The sequence below is a fragment of the Engystomops pustulosus genome, chromosome 1, assembly GCF_040894005.1.
Source record: "Engystomops pustulosus chromosome 1, aEngPut4.maternal, whole genome shotgun sequence".
NCBI lineage: Eukaryota > Metazoa > Chordata > Amphibia > Anura > Leptodactylidae > Engystomops > Engystomops pustulosus.
This window is the reverse complement of record NC_092411.1, coordinates 100,842,484-100,859,127: the sequence shown is the minus strand read 5'-3', so window position 1 is coordinate 100,859,127 and position 16,644 is coordinate 100,842,484. Positions and strand designations below refer to the sequence as shown.

At 44.3% G+C, this 16,644-nt stretch overlaps 1 protein-coding gene across 1 annotated transcript; it reads left to right on the top strand.

The window, feature by feature from the left end:
- Positions 1-666: 666 nt before the first annotated feature.
- DAD1 (defender against cell death 1) lies at positions 667-5,158 on the top strand. Its single transcript, XM_072150137.1, has 3 exons — positions 667-966; positions 1,951-2,108; positions 5,000-5,158. Exons 1-2 carry the CDS (start codon positions 756-758, stop codon positions 2,079-2,081), a joined length of 342 nt encoding a protein of 113 aa, XP_072006238.1. The 5' UTR covers positions 667-755; the 3' UTR covers positions 2,082-2,108; positions 5,000-5,158.
- The last annotated feature ends 11,486 nt before the right edge of the window (positions 5,159-16,644 follow it).

The following is a 16,644-nucleotide window of genomic DNA, read 5'->3' as shown; positions in this document are numbered from 1 at the left end:
GAGCCAGAAATTGGTGAAGTATATATATGCTTTATGTCTGTATTTGTCATCCAGAGATTCTTATAAAGTAATAGATTGGATTACATGGTCGGTTCGAGTATTTTTTTATACATATGAAATAATAAATAACATCACTGAGGAGTAAAATTTGTTGGTTATTTATGGGTTATTGATGGTAGAGAGCGAAAAAACTCTGCCTCATTAAGGGGTTAAGGGGGGGTAATATTGCACACAAAATCGTGACCTTTGCTTTTTGCAGTGCCCGCGTTTGTTAAAAACGTGCATCAAGGGATGAAAGCACCGGGGAGGAGGTGACCCTGCCTGACAGGTTTTCTATGCAGTACAATGAGCCACACATTTATGCCACTGGCAATGACTCGCCATGTTTAATAAGAGGAGACCCATGTGGCACATTTTTCACCAGGGGACAGCAGCAGTAAGGGACTAAAGCACAACCATATAATTACTGTTATCAGTGTTCTGGGGCGCTACTAGGGGAGCCCTTCCCCCATACATTACATTGACAATAGACAGGTTTCACACTACAGTAATCGGTGTGCATGGAGCTATAGCGAGCTGTGCTTCCCAGTGATAGGCTCGCGGTGACCTGTGTGTGACAGCCAGCGCACACGGTAACTACTTCCGGTGGCTGCTGATGACGTCACGGCAGCTGCCGCAGCGCCACGTCTCTTTGGTTGAGAGTTTCCGGTGTAAAGCTTCCGGGTAGAGCGGCCGGCTTGTTGGTCCCTGCAGTCATGTCAGTGTCGGTGCTCTCCGTGGTGTCCCGGTTCTTGGAGGAGTATGTCAGCTCTACTCCGCAGCGGCTCAAGCTGCTGGACGCCTACCTGCTGTACATTCTGCTGACCGGGGCCATGCAGTTCCTGTACTGCCTGCTGGTCGGCACCTTCCCGTTCAACTCGTTCCTGTCCGGCTTCACCTCCTGCGTTGGCTCCTTTATCCTGGGCGGTAAGACATAGGCGCATTACCCTGCCACGCACGGATCCTCCGGAGATCAGGCGGGATTAGCTTCATGCTACCTGCAGGTCTTCCTATGGCCATCACTGCCTGCAGTCCTCCAGACCTCCAATCCACTGACTGAAATGTGCGGATAAAGCCTGCAGCAATGATGTACATGGAGGCCTCCGCGCTAGTTATCATGTCCTGCAGGATTTGTGGATGGGGCTTATTTACATTTTGTCACCTTACACAATTTCATCCCATGTGTCCCCAGTCTTGAGTTTTCGGAGACATCCTTGCAGGTTGTTATAGAGTAGCAGGTGCAGACATGCAAGTACTCTCTTTCAGTGCAGAGGGTGAAAAGAAGGCAAGCCATTTTAATGTGCCTGTTCTCAGTTGTCATTGTATGATCTGATAGGAAGCCATACATCAAGGGATATTCCCATTACAGCAAATGAATGTTATTGTTTGTATAATAAAAAGTTATACAATTTTCCATTATACTTTCTGTATCAATTCCTCACAGTTGCTATGTTTACTTCCAGTGGGTAGAAATCTGACCATGGTCACACATGTGCATAGCTCATTATAACACAAATAAGAATCAGAGCCGTACACCTGTGTGACCATGGTCAGATTTCTGTCCACATAGAAGCTTTCTATAGAATGACAGCAAGCCGAGGTCGAGGAAACTTTGTGGAATTGCTACAGAAAGTATATTGGAAAATTGTATAACTTTTCATTTTACAAGAAATAACATTAATTTGCTGTAATGGGAACACCCCTTTAACTTTTACTTGACCATATTTGTCAAAGTGCCTGTCACTGAGCCATAAATCTAGTGTAGTGTAGACTTTCTTGCCTAACTATCCTATTAGCTGGCACACATTAAAGGTGCCTGAAAATAAATTCTGGCTAAATGTGGCTGAAGGCTTAAAGACATGATAAATATTACATATATTATGTAGTAACTCTTTCTTCTCATTCCTGCAGTTTGCTTACGGATCCAGATTAACCCCCAGAACAAAGGAGACTTCCTCGGCATCTCCCCAGAGCGGGCTTTTGCAGACTTTCTTTTTGCTAACACTATACTTCACCTAGTTGTCGTAAACTTTGTTGGATGAACTTTTATTCTGTTCGCATGTATTGAGGTTTGTATATTGTATGTGGACATTCATGACATTATGTTATCTCATGTTGAAACGAGCTGTTGTCCTTTTTTTTTTTTTTTTTTTTCTTGACCCCCCCCAACTTGTACAAAAATAATGAAGAACTTAGGCCAGCTGCACACAACTGTGGTCAGTCTGTGAAAAACAGATCGAAAATAGCTGAGTGCAAGGAATTGCTGGGAAGTTTTGCAGGGAAGAAGGGACTCTTGGGTACAATTTGCCCTTTTTTCACATGGACTGTCTGTCAGAATCGACACCCTACCTAAATGACTGATTGCTGTCAGTAAATGGAAACTTTTAGATCTGTGTTGTAACCCATTCTTGTCCACATTACATAGGGACAAGGGCACCTTACCATATATGGTATATGTTGTAATGACTTGTATTACAAGAATAGGACTGTTCTCTAAATGTAGACGACAATCACTGACTGTGAACAAAAGTTAATAATTACCAAATTGTCTAATGTTGTTGGTACCCGGCGCATTAGCTGGTGCACAGTCCTTAAATTATGTCTGGGTATAATACTTCAAATTAGAGCTGGGAGTGGTATTCAGTTTGGCACATTCAGCTTGTTTATTCATCTATTGCCCATGCATTTCCTCCCAGCTATGGTGTTGACCTCAGTGAGGACAATCGGATGTGACAGACAAGAACTGATGTATATTGATGCCTCAGCAGACCCAGGGAGGTGGCATACAGCCAACTAGTGCAAGGACATAGTGTCAGGGCAGCAACCAATCAGATTCCGTTTTTTTTATTTGGAGCAGAGAAAAAAAAAAAGAAAAAAAATGCAATGTAATTGGTCGCCAGGAGCCACTGCACTTCTAGTTTATATTTTTAGATATGGAACATCCCGGGGAATTTACTGTTCTCTGGTGTCTTTCGGTCACTATGTGTTACAGACAAATTGTTAGTCAGCTTGCACATGATATACTTCTTAGCTTCACAGAGTACATTTCACTTAACCCCAAGATATTAACCAACTTGTGATGGTTGCTCACAATTTTTCAGGAATACATTAAGGATTCAGTTTGTATGAAGTATTCCTTTTCCCCTATAACTAGCGGTGATATAGCATCTACAGTTTCAGGGGTGACAAGTCTGAGCTCATGCAGTTTTAGTATTAAAACTAGTGGTTTACATAAGAGGTGTTGGCAAAATTTATGAGCAGCTCATTAGTGATGGGTCGTTCACGCTGCTTTACAGTGAACTAAGGGAGTCCGCATGCGGTAGTGAGCTGTTAGTTCAGTTAACCCCACACCTTAATGAGTGGCTCCACCCCTATGTTGGAATCCACACCCCTTTTTCATGACTGAACAGAGATAATAGGGAGCCGTATAGGAGCCAGAGGAGCAGGCTATTTTTAGTGAGCCTAATGATCCAGCTTGCTTTCCCCTCCAGCTTTCTTTTGGCTGTGACTGTAGTGTTATAAAAGTGTTTTCTTCTGGTGTAATTGAGTCTAAAGTAAATTAGATGACTGCTTCATAAAAAGATTTCTTAGAGGATTAGCAAATTAATACTGTAAGGATTAACTATGATTCCCTTTCCAAGTTCCCCCATCACTTTTCATGTATAATTCACAGACATGAAGTCAAATTACAGGTTTTTGGTGGATGTATTGGATTATGGCTTAAAATAGCAAAATATTGCCTGTTTTTGATTTCATCCCTTTCTGCCTTTGCTACATACACACATGACATGGCGTGACATCATACCAGATCATCTCTACAGACATCAGTTGGTGGCTTCCAAACAGGCATCTTTATGCACAAAATATCATGTTTGTGCTTTAGCAAGTCAGCCAAAAGACCGTGGCATGGGCTGTGAGCTAGTGGTTTGTTTGTTTGTTTTTTTGGCTAACTCCCGGCCCCATTACTTTCTATGCTGCGGTGCACACATGTCCTATTGACAACCGTGGGATGAACAGCTCACTGATGTCAAACAGGAGATCATGTTCCCCTGCTTGCAGCCCGCATAATGCTTGTTTGTGTGCATGAGGCCTAACTTAGAGTATATGAAAGTATTGTTCAAAATGCAGTCTTAGGTAAAATTATTATTTTGAATCATAATAAAACGTCTTCAAGAGACTAAAGGTTTGTAAATAAGCAATTATTGGATCACATACATTTTAGCTTTTTATACTACTTGCTACTGAATACTCAAACATTCTAATTGTTCATTTTTTTCCCCTTTAGTTTGTTGTGTACATTGATGCTTTTAGATAGACAAATAAAGTAAGGCCTCTCTCCCAGCTCATAGGGTGCTGTGAGCGCTGCTCCCCTTGTCATTTGAAAGAGACCGGCCACTCCACAACATGGGCGGGAATAGGACCTGCTCTATATTTTTTTTTGTCTTAGACGGTCGGCTCGGTGCATGCACAACGTCGTGAATGTATTAACAAGAAGGCTATGGGGCCACAAACTAACTACAAGCTCATGGCTTCTTCACACAGTTGGGGGCATGAGGCCTTGTAGATATTTTTCTACTGCTATGCTACATGTATCCAGTAGAGTGCACCGTTTCTCCATTTGCAGTAAGTCCAAAAGCTACATGGCTGTTAAAATGTAGTAAACTTGGTGTTACTGAACAGGCTGACCAGCTACAGGTTTCACCTCAAGGCGCCAAAGTTTAGCTGAACCTATCAATTGTATATGGGCGCACACATTATCTTCAGCCGTTATAGGGAAGACCAGGGTAAATTGCTGAGCTAAACATGGGTCTGACTGCCAGAAATCTAACCACATTATACCTTATTATATGCATGCTAGTGAGTGAAATTGGTTTTTTGTTTTTTATCTGTATACTTAAATAATACTGAAATAACACATGGATCTTGTTATATATGTATATCTGAAATCCTTCTGCTTTAGTTTCTAGAATCGCTATCTCGTTGGAGTTAAGAAAACCACATTGCCGGACGTTGAGATTATCAACTTCAAAGTTTTTCTTTTCCTGACCTCACTATATGTTACCTCCCTAAAAACATGGAGCCCAAGAATGCCGTGACCAATAAAGATGTGACTTTCTTACACTGTTGTCCTGGGGTTTCTTTTATTTCTGTACTAGTTGTCTGTGCCCCATTACTGCGGTTCCAAGTCATTGCTGGATCAAATTCTACCAAGGGCAACATCTGAATGGAGTTTTATGTTCTCATGTTGGCATAGGTTTCTCCATCTACTGATACGAAAATTTGTCTGTGAGGTGCTGCAGTATATGGAGCCCCTAAATAAGCCACAGGGACGGTTAAAAAAAACAAACAAACTTGAAACCTATGTTTCAACATTAGGACTAGAGATGAGCGAGCACTAAAATGCTCGAGTGCTCGTTATTCGAGACGAACTTTTCCTGATGCTTGAAGTCAATGGGAGACTCGAGCATTTTTCAAAGGGACCATGGTTCGGGAATAAAATGTGTTATTTAATTGAAAAAGAATGTCTTCTGATAAGTTAGCAGATGTATGCAAACATCTGCAATCTATTCTTCACTGTCCCGCGCGTATATTATCTCCCGACAAGTTAGCAGATGTGAAGAATATAATAAAAACAGTGACCACAGGATCATTTAAGTGAAAAACACAGTGCAGAATAGATTACAGATGTTCGGCACATCTGCTTACTTGTCGGGAGATACGCTGTCCCGGGATCCGCTCCTCTTCTTCCACTGATGTCTCCCCCGTGCTGCCCGATGTCTCCCCCGCGTATCTTCCGACAAGTAAGCAGATGTGCCGAACATCTGTAATCTATTCTTCACTGTGTTCTTCACTGTCTTTTTCACTTAAATGATCCTGTGTTCACTGTTTTTATTCTATTCTTCACTGTTCTTCACTGTGTTTTTTTAATTAAATGCTCGATCTCGAGCAGGGGAAATACTCGTCCGAGCAACGAGCCGTTTCGAGTACCTTAATACTCGAACGAGCATCAAGCTCGGACGAGTATACTCGCTCATCTCTAATTAGGACTATTATGTTAACATAAAGTTGAGGCTAAGGGCGCTGTCACACGTTGCGTTCTTGGACCGTTTTTTTAAACACACTGAAACCACATGCGTTTTTGTATGTTTACCATACATTTGGCCTAATATTCTCAATGACCAGAACCTGATTTCTGCTGCTACTTAAAGGAAATCGACCAAACAATAGTGTGTGTGTCCCCTGAAACAGGATCTGTTCTTCATTTAGCTGTTAACGCCTTATTTTTCATGAAAAATGACTTTTATACCAGAGCCCCTGAGCTCCATTTGCATATTTTATGGGTTCTTTTTCACAAAAAAAAGGCATTAACAATTAAGTGAACAACAGATCTTGTTGCAGGGGGCACATGCCAGCGTGTATGTATGCTTGGGTTAAAACCACTAAATCCATGTGGTTGATTTCCTTTAAGGCGAACCAATGCTGGGTTTTGGGGCCCTAGGCCCCATTAAAATAAAGACGTACTGCTGGTTTTTAGGCCCTAAACAAGGAGATGGGGCCCTTCGAAGTGTTAGTGCAGGGGTCAGGAACCTTTTTGGCTGAGAGAGCCATGAACGCCACATATTTTAAAATGTTATTCTGTAAGAGCCGTACCATATGCACATGCTCCCCAGTAGATAGGTAGCCCCAGTGTCACGGGTGCCCCTGCTATCTAGGTCTCGGATCGCAGGCACACCCATGCCCCTCTCCGTGGTGGTGCCCCTTTCCGAGCTCACTCAACTTACCACTTTCCAGCCCCTGTCCCGGCTGGCCAGCATGCACACGTCGGCACTCGCGGATTTAAAGGCTCAGTGTGCCGCTGATTGGCGCTGCCCACTTCCTCGGTTCCTATGAAGACAGGTGGCTCCCAGCATTCCCCGTCGGATCTTAGTGCTTCATGCCCATGAGGAAGCTTTCCACAGTGTTGACTTCCCATTGTGACCCCGGACCTGTTCCTGATTCTGCTCCTTTGCTGCCAGCCCTGATCTCTTGCTCCGGCCCTGACCTTGCATCATTGCCGCCTGCCTTGACGATCTGCCTGTTCTGAGCACGAGACTGCCCAGTGATCTTGTGCCTCAACCTTGGAAGCACCGTGACTGTGGAATGACCTGGTTGTACCACACTGTAGCAAGAACATCCTGCTTTGCGGCAGGCTCTGGTGAAGACCGGGTGCAACTTAGATTCCGGTCCCAGGTGTCTCCTTACATCATTGTCCGCGGTGGTCCAGAGGGTTCACTACTCCAAATCCTGACACCAACCACTTACCCCCAGTAGATAGGTAGTCCCAGCACATGACCCCCAGTAGATAGGTAGTCCCAGCACATGACCCCCAGTAGATAGGTAGTCCCAGCACATGACCCCCAGTAGATAGGTAGTCCCAGCACATGACCCCCAGTAGATAGGTAGTCCCAGCACATGACCCCCAGTAGATAGGTAGTACCAGCACATGACCCCAGTAGATAGTCACAGAAAAAAAAAAGAATATTCACTTACCAGCGCTCCCTGCAGCCAGCTCCTCATCACTCCCACGCTCTTCTCTTTGACCCAGGCTTAGATGATGGCGGCGATGTCGTATGGGTCGTACAAAAGACATAGGCAACGGTAACATCGCTGCCTGTGTCCAGTGATCAGTCTAAGACACACACAGCAGCCATCACTTTTTATTAAAGATCTGTCTGAGAGCCAGATGCAGCCAACAGAAGAGCCATATCTGGCTCCAGAGCCATAGGTTCCCTACCCCTGTGTTAGTGTCTGGCTAGAGTAACATTATTCCCTCTCCACACAAACTAAGATAATTTGGTCACCCCTTAATAGTTAAATATTATAGGCAAAAATTTCAGCACCGGTCCTTACATCATAGAGAGATGGATGTTCTAACCCTTTCCTCGGTATTCCATTCCCTGCAGGTTAATGTAATTTTAACGCAATGAAATTGTGGTTTTCCATTATTTTATGACGAGTAGCATAGAGACAATTGGGAATGGCATCAAATATATGAAATGAAGTAGGGGAATTTCAGACATGCACAGAATTAGGTTGTCACCTGTTACCATAACAACGCAGTCTGTTGTTTTTTAATAAGTTGTCTTATTTTTCATAACACCATTAGGACAAAAACTGTAATATTTGTGTGGATTAAAAATAAAATGGTAATGGACAGACATTTTCTCATTAAGGGTACTTCTTCTGACGCAACGCCTTTCTACGGCCGCGGGTCAGAAGAAGATTTAGGGACATCGGGTCAATCTGGTGCCGGTGTTGGGCAGTGACATCACAGCCCAGACCCGGGATCGGAAAAACTCCCATCCCGGGTGTTTAACCCCTCAAGCATGACCGCGGCGTGCAAGTATGTCCACGCTGTATGTACACTGCAATACAAGTGTATTGAAGTGTAATGGCTGAACGAGCGATCGGATGAACGCTTGTTCAAGCCAAAGGGTGGAAAATGAAATAAACAAAGATTAAATCATTTTATAATAATAATTAAAATAAATGTCCCCCTATCTCCCCAGTTACACACAAAATACAAATAGAGTATATAAAACACAAAAACAGTACATATGTGGTATCATCGCGTCCATATTAATCTGTACAATAAATCTAAATCAATATTGTACCCGCTCGGTGAATGAAACCCATCTTGGTTCTATTACACATGACTGTATTCTGTATAAATATAGCATTTATTGATCAGCATTTTGGATGTATTTATCTTGATTAGTGTCTTAGTATCAACCTACAGTGGCTATGCTTATGGTCAGAACAGAGTGGATAACAATGGGTCTATTCAGCAATTTTGAGTGTAGAAAGAGCAAGGTTCTGGATCAATATAACAAGGATTGGTCAAAACTAGTAAGCTGTCCTGCATTGATTCTCTAGAGGTTTTCGATATCTGAAATTATGATAACATATTGCTAGGTCTTTAGAATTAGTGGGATTTTTAAATCCCCTGCGGCTGTTTTCTTTTGGACTTTGCACATTTTTCCTAGTGACAACTGCTTGCACAGGTATTTTAAGGGGTTTCCCCTGAACTAAAGTCCGTGGGATAGGGCCTAACTTTCTGATAAGTGTGGGTCTCAGTGCTGCGACCCCCACAGATCGAAAATCACGAGTCCGACTGACCCCTTGCCGCTCCTCAGACTAATGGAGCAGACAGCCGTGCATGACCGTTCTGCTTCATTAATCTCTATGGAGCTGACAGAGATCGGTGAGTGCAGCGCTCTGCAATTTCCGTCAGCACTGAAGCCCCATTGATCAGCAAGTTAGGCTCTATCCTGTGGATAGTGACTAACTTTAGTTTGTGGGAAAACCCCTTTAAGAAGTGTCCGCACTCAACTCATTTGTATCATGGCTGAACTATAACGGATGCAACGCATGCCCTATGTTAAAGGTGCACAAAAATAAGTTGCACAAAAATGCGGGTCCTTGTTTCCAGCAGTTTTACCAAATACATTTTTTTAACCCAATCTTGGGCGGGATCACTGAAAACTAAAAGCATCACAGGTCTCTACAATGCTGGTATTTAAAATAACCAGACACATTGCCATCACACAATGTAAAGCCACAAAGTGGGCACAGCAGAATGCTTGTGGGAAATTGGCTCTAGGCAGCTTAGCTCTGATATTTGGAGCTTCTTTCCAATTTCTTTACAGCACAGCACTTTTTTTTTTTTTTTTTTTCATATCCTGAGAAATATATTCTTACCACTTGGCAATATGAAGAGATAAAACCCCATCCTATTTACCTTCCAGCATGCAACTCCTATACCAGACCTTAGGTGGCAGTGTTGTCCACTACTTGTTTCTAGCTGACGTGTTATGCAGATGTCCTCTGACTACAAATACTATATGAGCTTAAACCACAGAAAGATGTTCAAAAAGAGAGCTAGATAGCTAAAAATATTTTTTCTCTTAGTGTTAACCCTATGATCACCATTAGAACATCACTAAATATTTGATTGCACAGGATACAGAGTATTTTTAATTTAAAAAAACGTATGAAAAATGGTTCCTTTCAGTGGTGTAACATGAAGCTAATGTGTCCATTGCAAAGTGTGTTCCAGGCCCATCACTATAATGTATCTTTTATAGTACTAGTGTTATCATATGGGAAATTGACATCTTATGGGGCCCCCTAAGCATCTAGGGCCTGGTTGCGACCGTAACATCTGAACCTCCTCAAGTTACACCCCTGGTACCTTTAGATTACAATGAAGTGTCTAAAGATCAGCTTAAAACAATAGTGAAATTTTTTTCCCTGTATCATATGTAGAAATTATACATGCATAAAATCTATTTCTCACAGATCAGCATAATCTAAGAGACCTTACAACACAGCATTGTTATAGGTTTCACATGATTATGTGGAGTTTTACCACAGACACATCATGGCACACTTCTCTGCCCTTGTGGTTGCCCACCTGCCTCGCGTACCCGCCTCTGACACGTATCCTGTTGATCATATCTGACTGTTTAGGCTGTATTTTTAAAACATCAGCTTTCAAAAGGATGTGGTCGACAAATCGAGAGAGGCTTCAAAGTTGGCCTAGTTTTGTTCTGAAGCAGTTGCCTAAACAATGGTTTGGTCTTGTGCACCTGCATTACTCCCCAACAAAACCGCTGATCTTGACCTGTTTTTTATTTTTATGCAGTGACAACAAGGAAGTATCCAAGTGGAAAGTTCCACGTCATGGAACGGATGTGATGTGGGAGTATGGTGCGCCGATATCTATATGCAATAAGCTTCAAAAAAGTTCTAGGGTGTAAAAGTTATATTACCATATTGGAGCTCAGGTTACAACTATCGTTTCACATATTTGCAGTATAAGAAGCATAATAGATGCATTAATAAAGTAGTATCTATTGCTAGCTAGAGAAAGATGTTGCAGACAATGATGTCTGCTCACTGGTCACCTCAGTTTACCACAATGTGGTACAGAGAAAATGTCTAATACATCCTATATGTAGTGACCAGGTAGAGCCAGCCTCCATCCCATACATTCTGGTGACATCATTCCTTTATTTTACTTTTTTGATTCATGAATTGATGGTATTTTTGAGATTATTTCATGAATTAGTTACTACCTCTTACATATAAGATGTATTAGACATTTTTTCAGCTTGCCTACTAGGAGTAGGCCACATTAGCCTATTTAGGGAGAGGGATAGTTCAGAGTCTTTATTATTTTTCATCTGGTCTGAGCTAGAACTTACAATTTCTTTTTTTTTTAGATGTTTTTATTCTTTGGTCTGTTAAATAGAAACTAACCTAACTAAAGATATTTGTATGGTTGCATACATAAAGATTTATCTTTATTGAGACTATCACACATAATTTTTCCTAGTGCTTTCTAGATGTGTCGTCTCTTGATTAGTCATTTCTAGAGATGAGCGAACATACTCGTCCGAGCTTGATGCTCGTTCGAGCATTAGCGTACTCGAAACTGCTCGTTGCTCGGACGAGTATTTCGCCTGCTCGAGAAAATGGCAGCTCCCGCCGTTTTGCTTTTTGGCGGCCAGAAACAGAGCCAATCACAAGCCAGGAGACTCTGCACTCCACCCAGCATGACGTGGTACCCTCACACGTCGATAGCAGTGGTTGGCTGGCCAGATCAGGTGACCCTGGGATAGACTAGCCGCTGCCCGCGCTGCTCGGATCATTCTCTGTCTGGATGCCGCTAGGGAGAGAGCTGCTGCTGGTCAGGGAAAGCGTTAGGGTGTTCTATTAGCTTACTGTTAGGCAGGAGTGATTCTACAACAACCCAACAGCCCTTCTTAGGGCTACAATAACGTTATCCTTTTTTTTTTTATTTGCTTGTGGCTGGGCTTGCTGGCACTAGTAGTGCAGCTAGTACCATATTGTGAGGAATTAGCAGGGGGACTTGCTACCGTTGTGTTTAGCTCTTAGTGACACACATATCCACCTCAAACACCAAAGTGGGAAAATGTATTAGGGGTTTGATTTCAATTAGGCACAGTCTGGCAGTTTCTTTTTATTTTACATTTATTTTTTCATAACTCAGCGTCATCTCATCTTGCATAGTAGTGTGCTTTCATACTTGGCTAGAAAATAGCCATAGGAGAATCCAAAAGGCTTACTTACGTCTACAATAGCGTTATATATATTTGATTTCTGGTTGATCTGCTGGTGGCTGTAGTTGTTGCAGTGCATCTACTAGCAAATTGTGAGCAATTTGGAGTGAGACTTGCGACCACTGTGTTTTGCGCTTAGTGACGCACATATCCATCGCAAAGACCGAAGTGGGAAAATTTATTAGGGCCCGGGGTTGTATTTCAATTAGGCACAGTCTGCCATTTCCTTTTTTATTTTACGTTTATTTTTTTCATAACTCAGCGTCATCTCATCTGGCATAGTAGTGTGCTTTCATACTTGGCTAGAAAATAGCCATAGGAGAATCCAAAAGGCTTACTTACGTCTACAATAGCGTTACATATATTTGATTTCTGGTTGATCTGCTGGTGGCTGTAGTTGTTGCAGTGCATCTACTAGCAAATTGTGAGCAATTTGGAGTGAGACTTGCGACCACTGTGTTTTGCGCTTAGTGACGCACATATCCATCGCAAAGACCGAAGTGGGAAAATTTATTAGGGCCCGGGGTTGTATTTCAATTAGGCACAGTCTGCCATTTCCTTTTTTATTTTACGTTTATTTTTTTCATAACTCAGCGTCATCTCATCTGGCATAGTAGTGTGCTTTCATACTTGGCTAGAAAATAGCCATAGGAGAATCCAAAAGGCTTACTTACGTCTACAATAGCGTTACATATATTTGATTTCTGGTTGATCTGCTGGTGGCTGTAGTTGTTGCAGTGCATCTACTAGCAAATTGTGAGCAATTTGGAGTGAGACTTGCGACCACTGTGTTTTGCGCTTAGTGACGCACATATCCATCGCAAAGACCGAAGTGGGAAAATTTATTAGGGCCCGGGGTTGTATTTCAATTAGGCACAGTCTGCCATTTCCTTTTTTATTTTACGTTTATTTTTTTCATAACTCAGCGTCATCTCATCTGGCATAGTAGTGTGCTTTCATACTTGGCTAGAAAATAGCCATAGGAGAATCCAAAAGGCTTACTTACGTCTACAATAGCGTTACATATATTTGATTTCTGGTTGATCTGCTGGTGGCTGTAGTTGTTGCAGTGCATCTACTAGCAAATTGTGAGCAATTTGGAGTGAGACTTGCGACCACTGTGTTTTGCGCTTAGTGACGCACATATCCATCGCAAAGACCGAAGTGGGAAAATTTATTAGGGCCCGGGGTTGGATTTCAATTAGGCACAGTCTGCCATTTCCTTTTTTATTTTACGTTTATTTTTTTCATAACTCAGCGTCATCTCATCTGGCATAGTAGTGTGCTTTCATACTTGGCTAGAAAATAGCCATAGGAGAATCCAAAAGGCTTACTTACGTCTACAATAGCGTTACATATATTTGATTTCTGGTTGATCTGCTGGTGGCTGTAGTTGTTGCAGTGCATCTACTAGCAAATTGTGAGCAATTTGGAGTGAGACTTGCGACCACTGTGTTTTGCGCTTAGTGACGCACATATCCATCGCAAAGACCGAAGTGGGAAAATTTATTAGGGCCCGGGGTTGTATTTCAATTAGGCACAGTCTGCCATTTCCTTTTTTATTTTACGTTTATTTTTTTCATAACTCAGCGTCATCTCATCTGGCATAGTAGTGTGCTTTCATACTTGGCTAGAAAATAGCCATAGGAGAATCCAAAAGGCTTACTTACGTCTACAATAGCGTTACATATATTTGATTTCTGGTTGATCTGCTGGTGGCTGTAGTTGTTGCAGTGCATCTACTAGCAAATTGTGAGCAATTTGGAGTGAGACTTGCGACCACTGTGTTTTGCGCTTAGTGACGCACATATCCATCGCAAAGACTGAAGTGGGAAAATTTATTAGGGCCCGGGGTTGTATTTCAATTAGGCACAGTCTGCCATTTCCTTTTTTATTTTACGTTTATTTTTTTCATAACTCAGCGTCATCTCATCTGGCATAGCAGTGTGCTTTTATACTTGGCTAGAAAATAGCCATAGCAATAGGATAGCATCGTTTGGTTTTAAAAACTAAAAAACACACAAATAAAAAAAAACAAAAACAAAAAAACGTTAAAAATAAAATTAAAGTTATAACTCTCATTTTCAAAATGTTTAACCCGAGGGCTAGGGGTAGAGGACGAGGGCGGGGACGTGGCGTCCAACTACTGCAGGGGTCAGAGGCCGTGGTCCTGGGCGGGGTGAGACACCACCTGCTGATGATGAAGGAGCAGGGGAACGCCGCAGAGCTACACTCCCTAGGTTCATGTCTGAAGTTACTGGGACTCGTGGTAGAGCACTGTTGAGGCCAGAACAGTGCGAACAGGTGATGTCGTGGATTGCCGACAATGCTTCGAGCAATTTGTCCACCAGTCAGTCTTCCACGCAGTCCACCCATGTCACCGAAATCGGCACTCCTCCAGCTCCTGCACCTCAGCCTCCTCCCCCCCAGTCTGCCCCCTCCCAGCAAAATTTGCCATTTGAACCGGCATACTCTGAGGAACTGTTTTCTGGACCCTTCCCACAGTCACAAACCACTTGTCCTGCTGCTGCTGAGCAATTTTCCGATGCCCAGGTTTTCCACCAGTCGCAGTCTGTGGGTGATGATGACCTTCTTGACGTAGTGGAAGAAGTGTGTAAAGAGGTGTCCGACGATGATGAGACACGGTTGTCAGACAGTGGGGAAGTTGTTGTCAGGGCAGGAAGTCCGAGGGGGGAGCAGACTGAGGGATCGGAGGATGATGAGGTGACAGACCCAAGCTGGGTTGAGAGGCCGGGTGAACACAGTGCTTCTGAGACGGAGGAGAGTCCTCGACCAGAACAGGTTGGAAGAGGCAGTGGTGGGGCCAGACGGAGAGGCAGGGCCAGAGCTGGTGCATCAGCGCCAAATGTGTCAACTAGTGAAGCTCCCGTGGCGAGGGCTCCTGCGGCGAGGGCTAGATTTTCAGAAGTCTGGAGGTTCTTTAAGGAAACACCGGATGACCGACGGACTGTGGTGTGCCAAATTTGCCAAACCAGGATCAGCAGGGGTTCCACCACTAATAGCTTAACTACCACCAGTATGCGCAGGCATATGAATGCTAAACACCCCACTCAGTGGCAACAAGCGCGTTCACCTCCGGCCGTGCACACCACTGCTCCTTCCCCTGTGTCAGCTGATAGTCAGCCCCCTGCCCAGGACCCTGCCACAAAAACCCCATCGTCGCCTCCACGATCCTCCACAGCATCCACCAGCGTTCAGCTCTCCATACCCCAGACGCTGGAGCGGAAACGCAAATATAGTGCAACCCACCCGCACGCCCAAGCCCTTAATGTGCACATCTCAAGATTGCTAAGCCTGGAGATGCTGCCCTATAGGCTAGTAGAGACCGAGGCCTTTCGCAGCCTCATGGCGGCGGCCGCCCCTCGGTATTCGGTCCCCAGCCGCCACTACTTTTCCCGATGTGCCGTCCCAGCCCTGCACCAGCACGTGTCAGACAACATAATCCGTGCCCTGACCAACGCCGTTTCTGACAAGGTCCACCTGACCACGGACACGTGGACGAGTGCTGCCGGGCAGGGCCACTATATATCGCTGACGGCACATTGGGTTAACTTGGTGGAGGCTGGGACCGAGTCTGACCCTGCGGCTGGTCATATACTGCCGACGCCGAGGATTGCGGGGCCTACCTCGGTCCAGGTGTTTCAGGCCTACTATGCCTCCTCCTCCTCCCACCCCTCCTCCACCTCCTCCTCCGAACGACCATCCGTGGGCATGGCGCCATCAGTCGCTAGCTCTAGGCACAGCAGCAGTGCCGTCGCTAAGCGACAGCAGGCGGTGCTGAAACTGCTGAGCCTAGGCGATAAAAGGCACACCGCCCAAGAACTATTACAGGGCATCACGGCGCAGACTGATCTGTGGCTGGCACCGCTGAACCTGAAGCCAGGCATGGTTGTGTGTGACAACGGCCGTAACCTGGTGGCGGCTCTGCAACTCGGCAGACTGACACATGTGCCATGCCTGGCCCATGTGTTAAATCTGATAGTTCAGCGTTTCCTCAAGACATACCCCAATCTGTCTGATTTGCTCACGAAGGTGCGCCGCATCTGTGCGCATTTCAGGAAGTCCAGCACAGATGCTGCCACTCTCAGGGCAGCGCAGCGCCGCCTCCAACTGCCCGCTCACCGACTGTTGTGCGACGTGCCCACGAGGTGGAATTCAACACTGACCATGTTATCCAGAGTTTACCAGCAGCGCCGAGCGATTGTAGACTGCCAGATGTCAACTTCCACCAGAACTGGTAGTCAGGTCAGTCAGCTTCCTCAAGTCTACAATGAGGAGTGGACGTGGATGTCTGATATCTGTCAGGTGCTGAGTAACTTTGAGGAGTCAACACAGATGGTCAGTGGCGATGCCGCCATCATCAGCCTCACCATCCCGCTGCTTGGCCTGTTGAAAAACTCTCTGGTCAGCATGAAGTCGGAAGCTTTGCGCTCCTCACAAGAGACGGGGGAAGAAG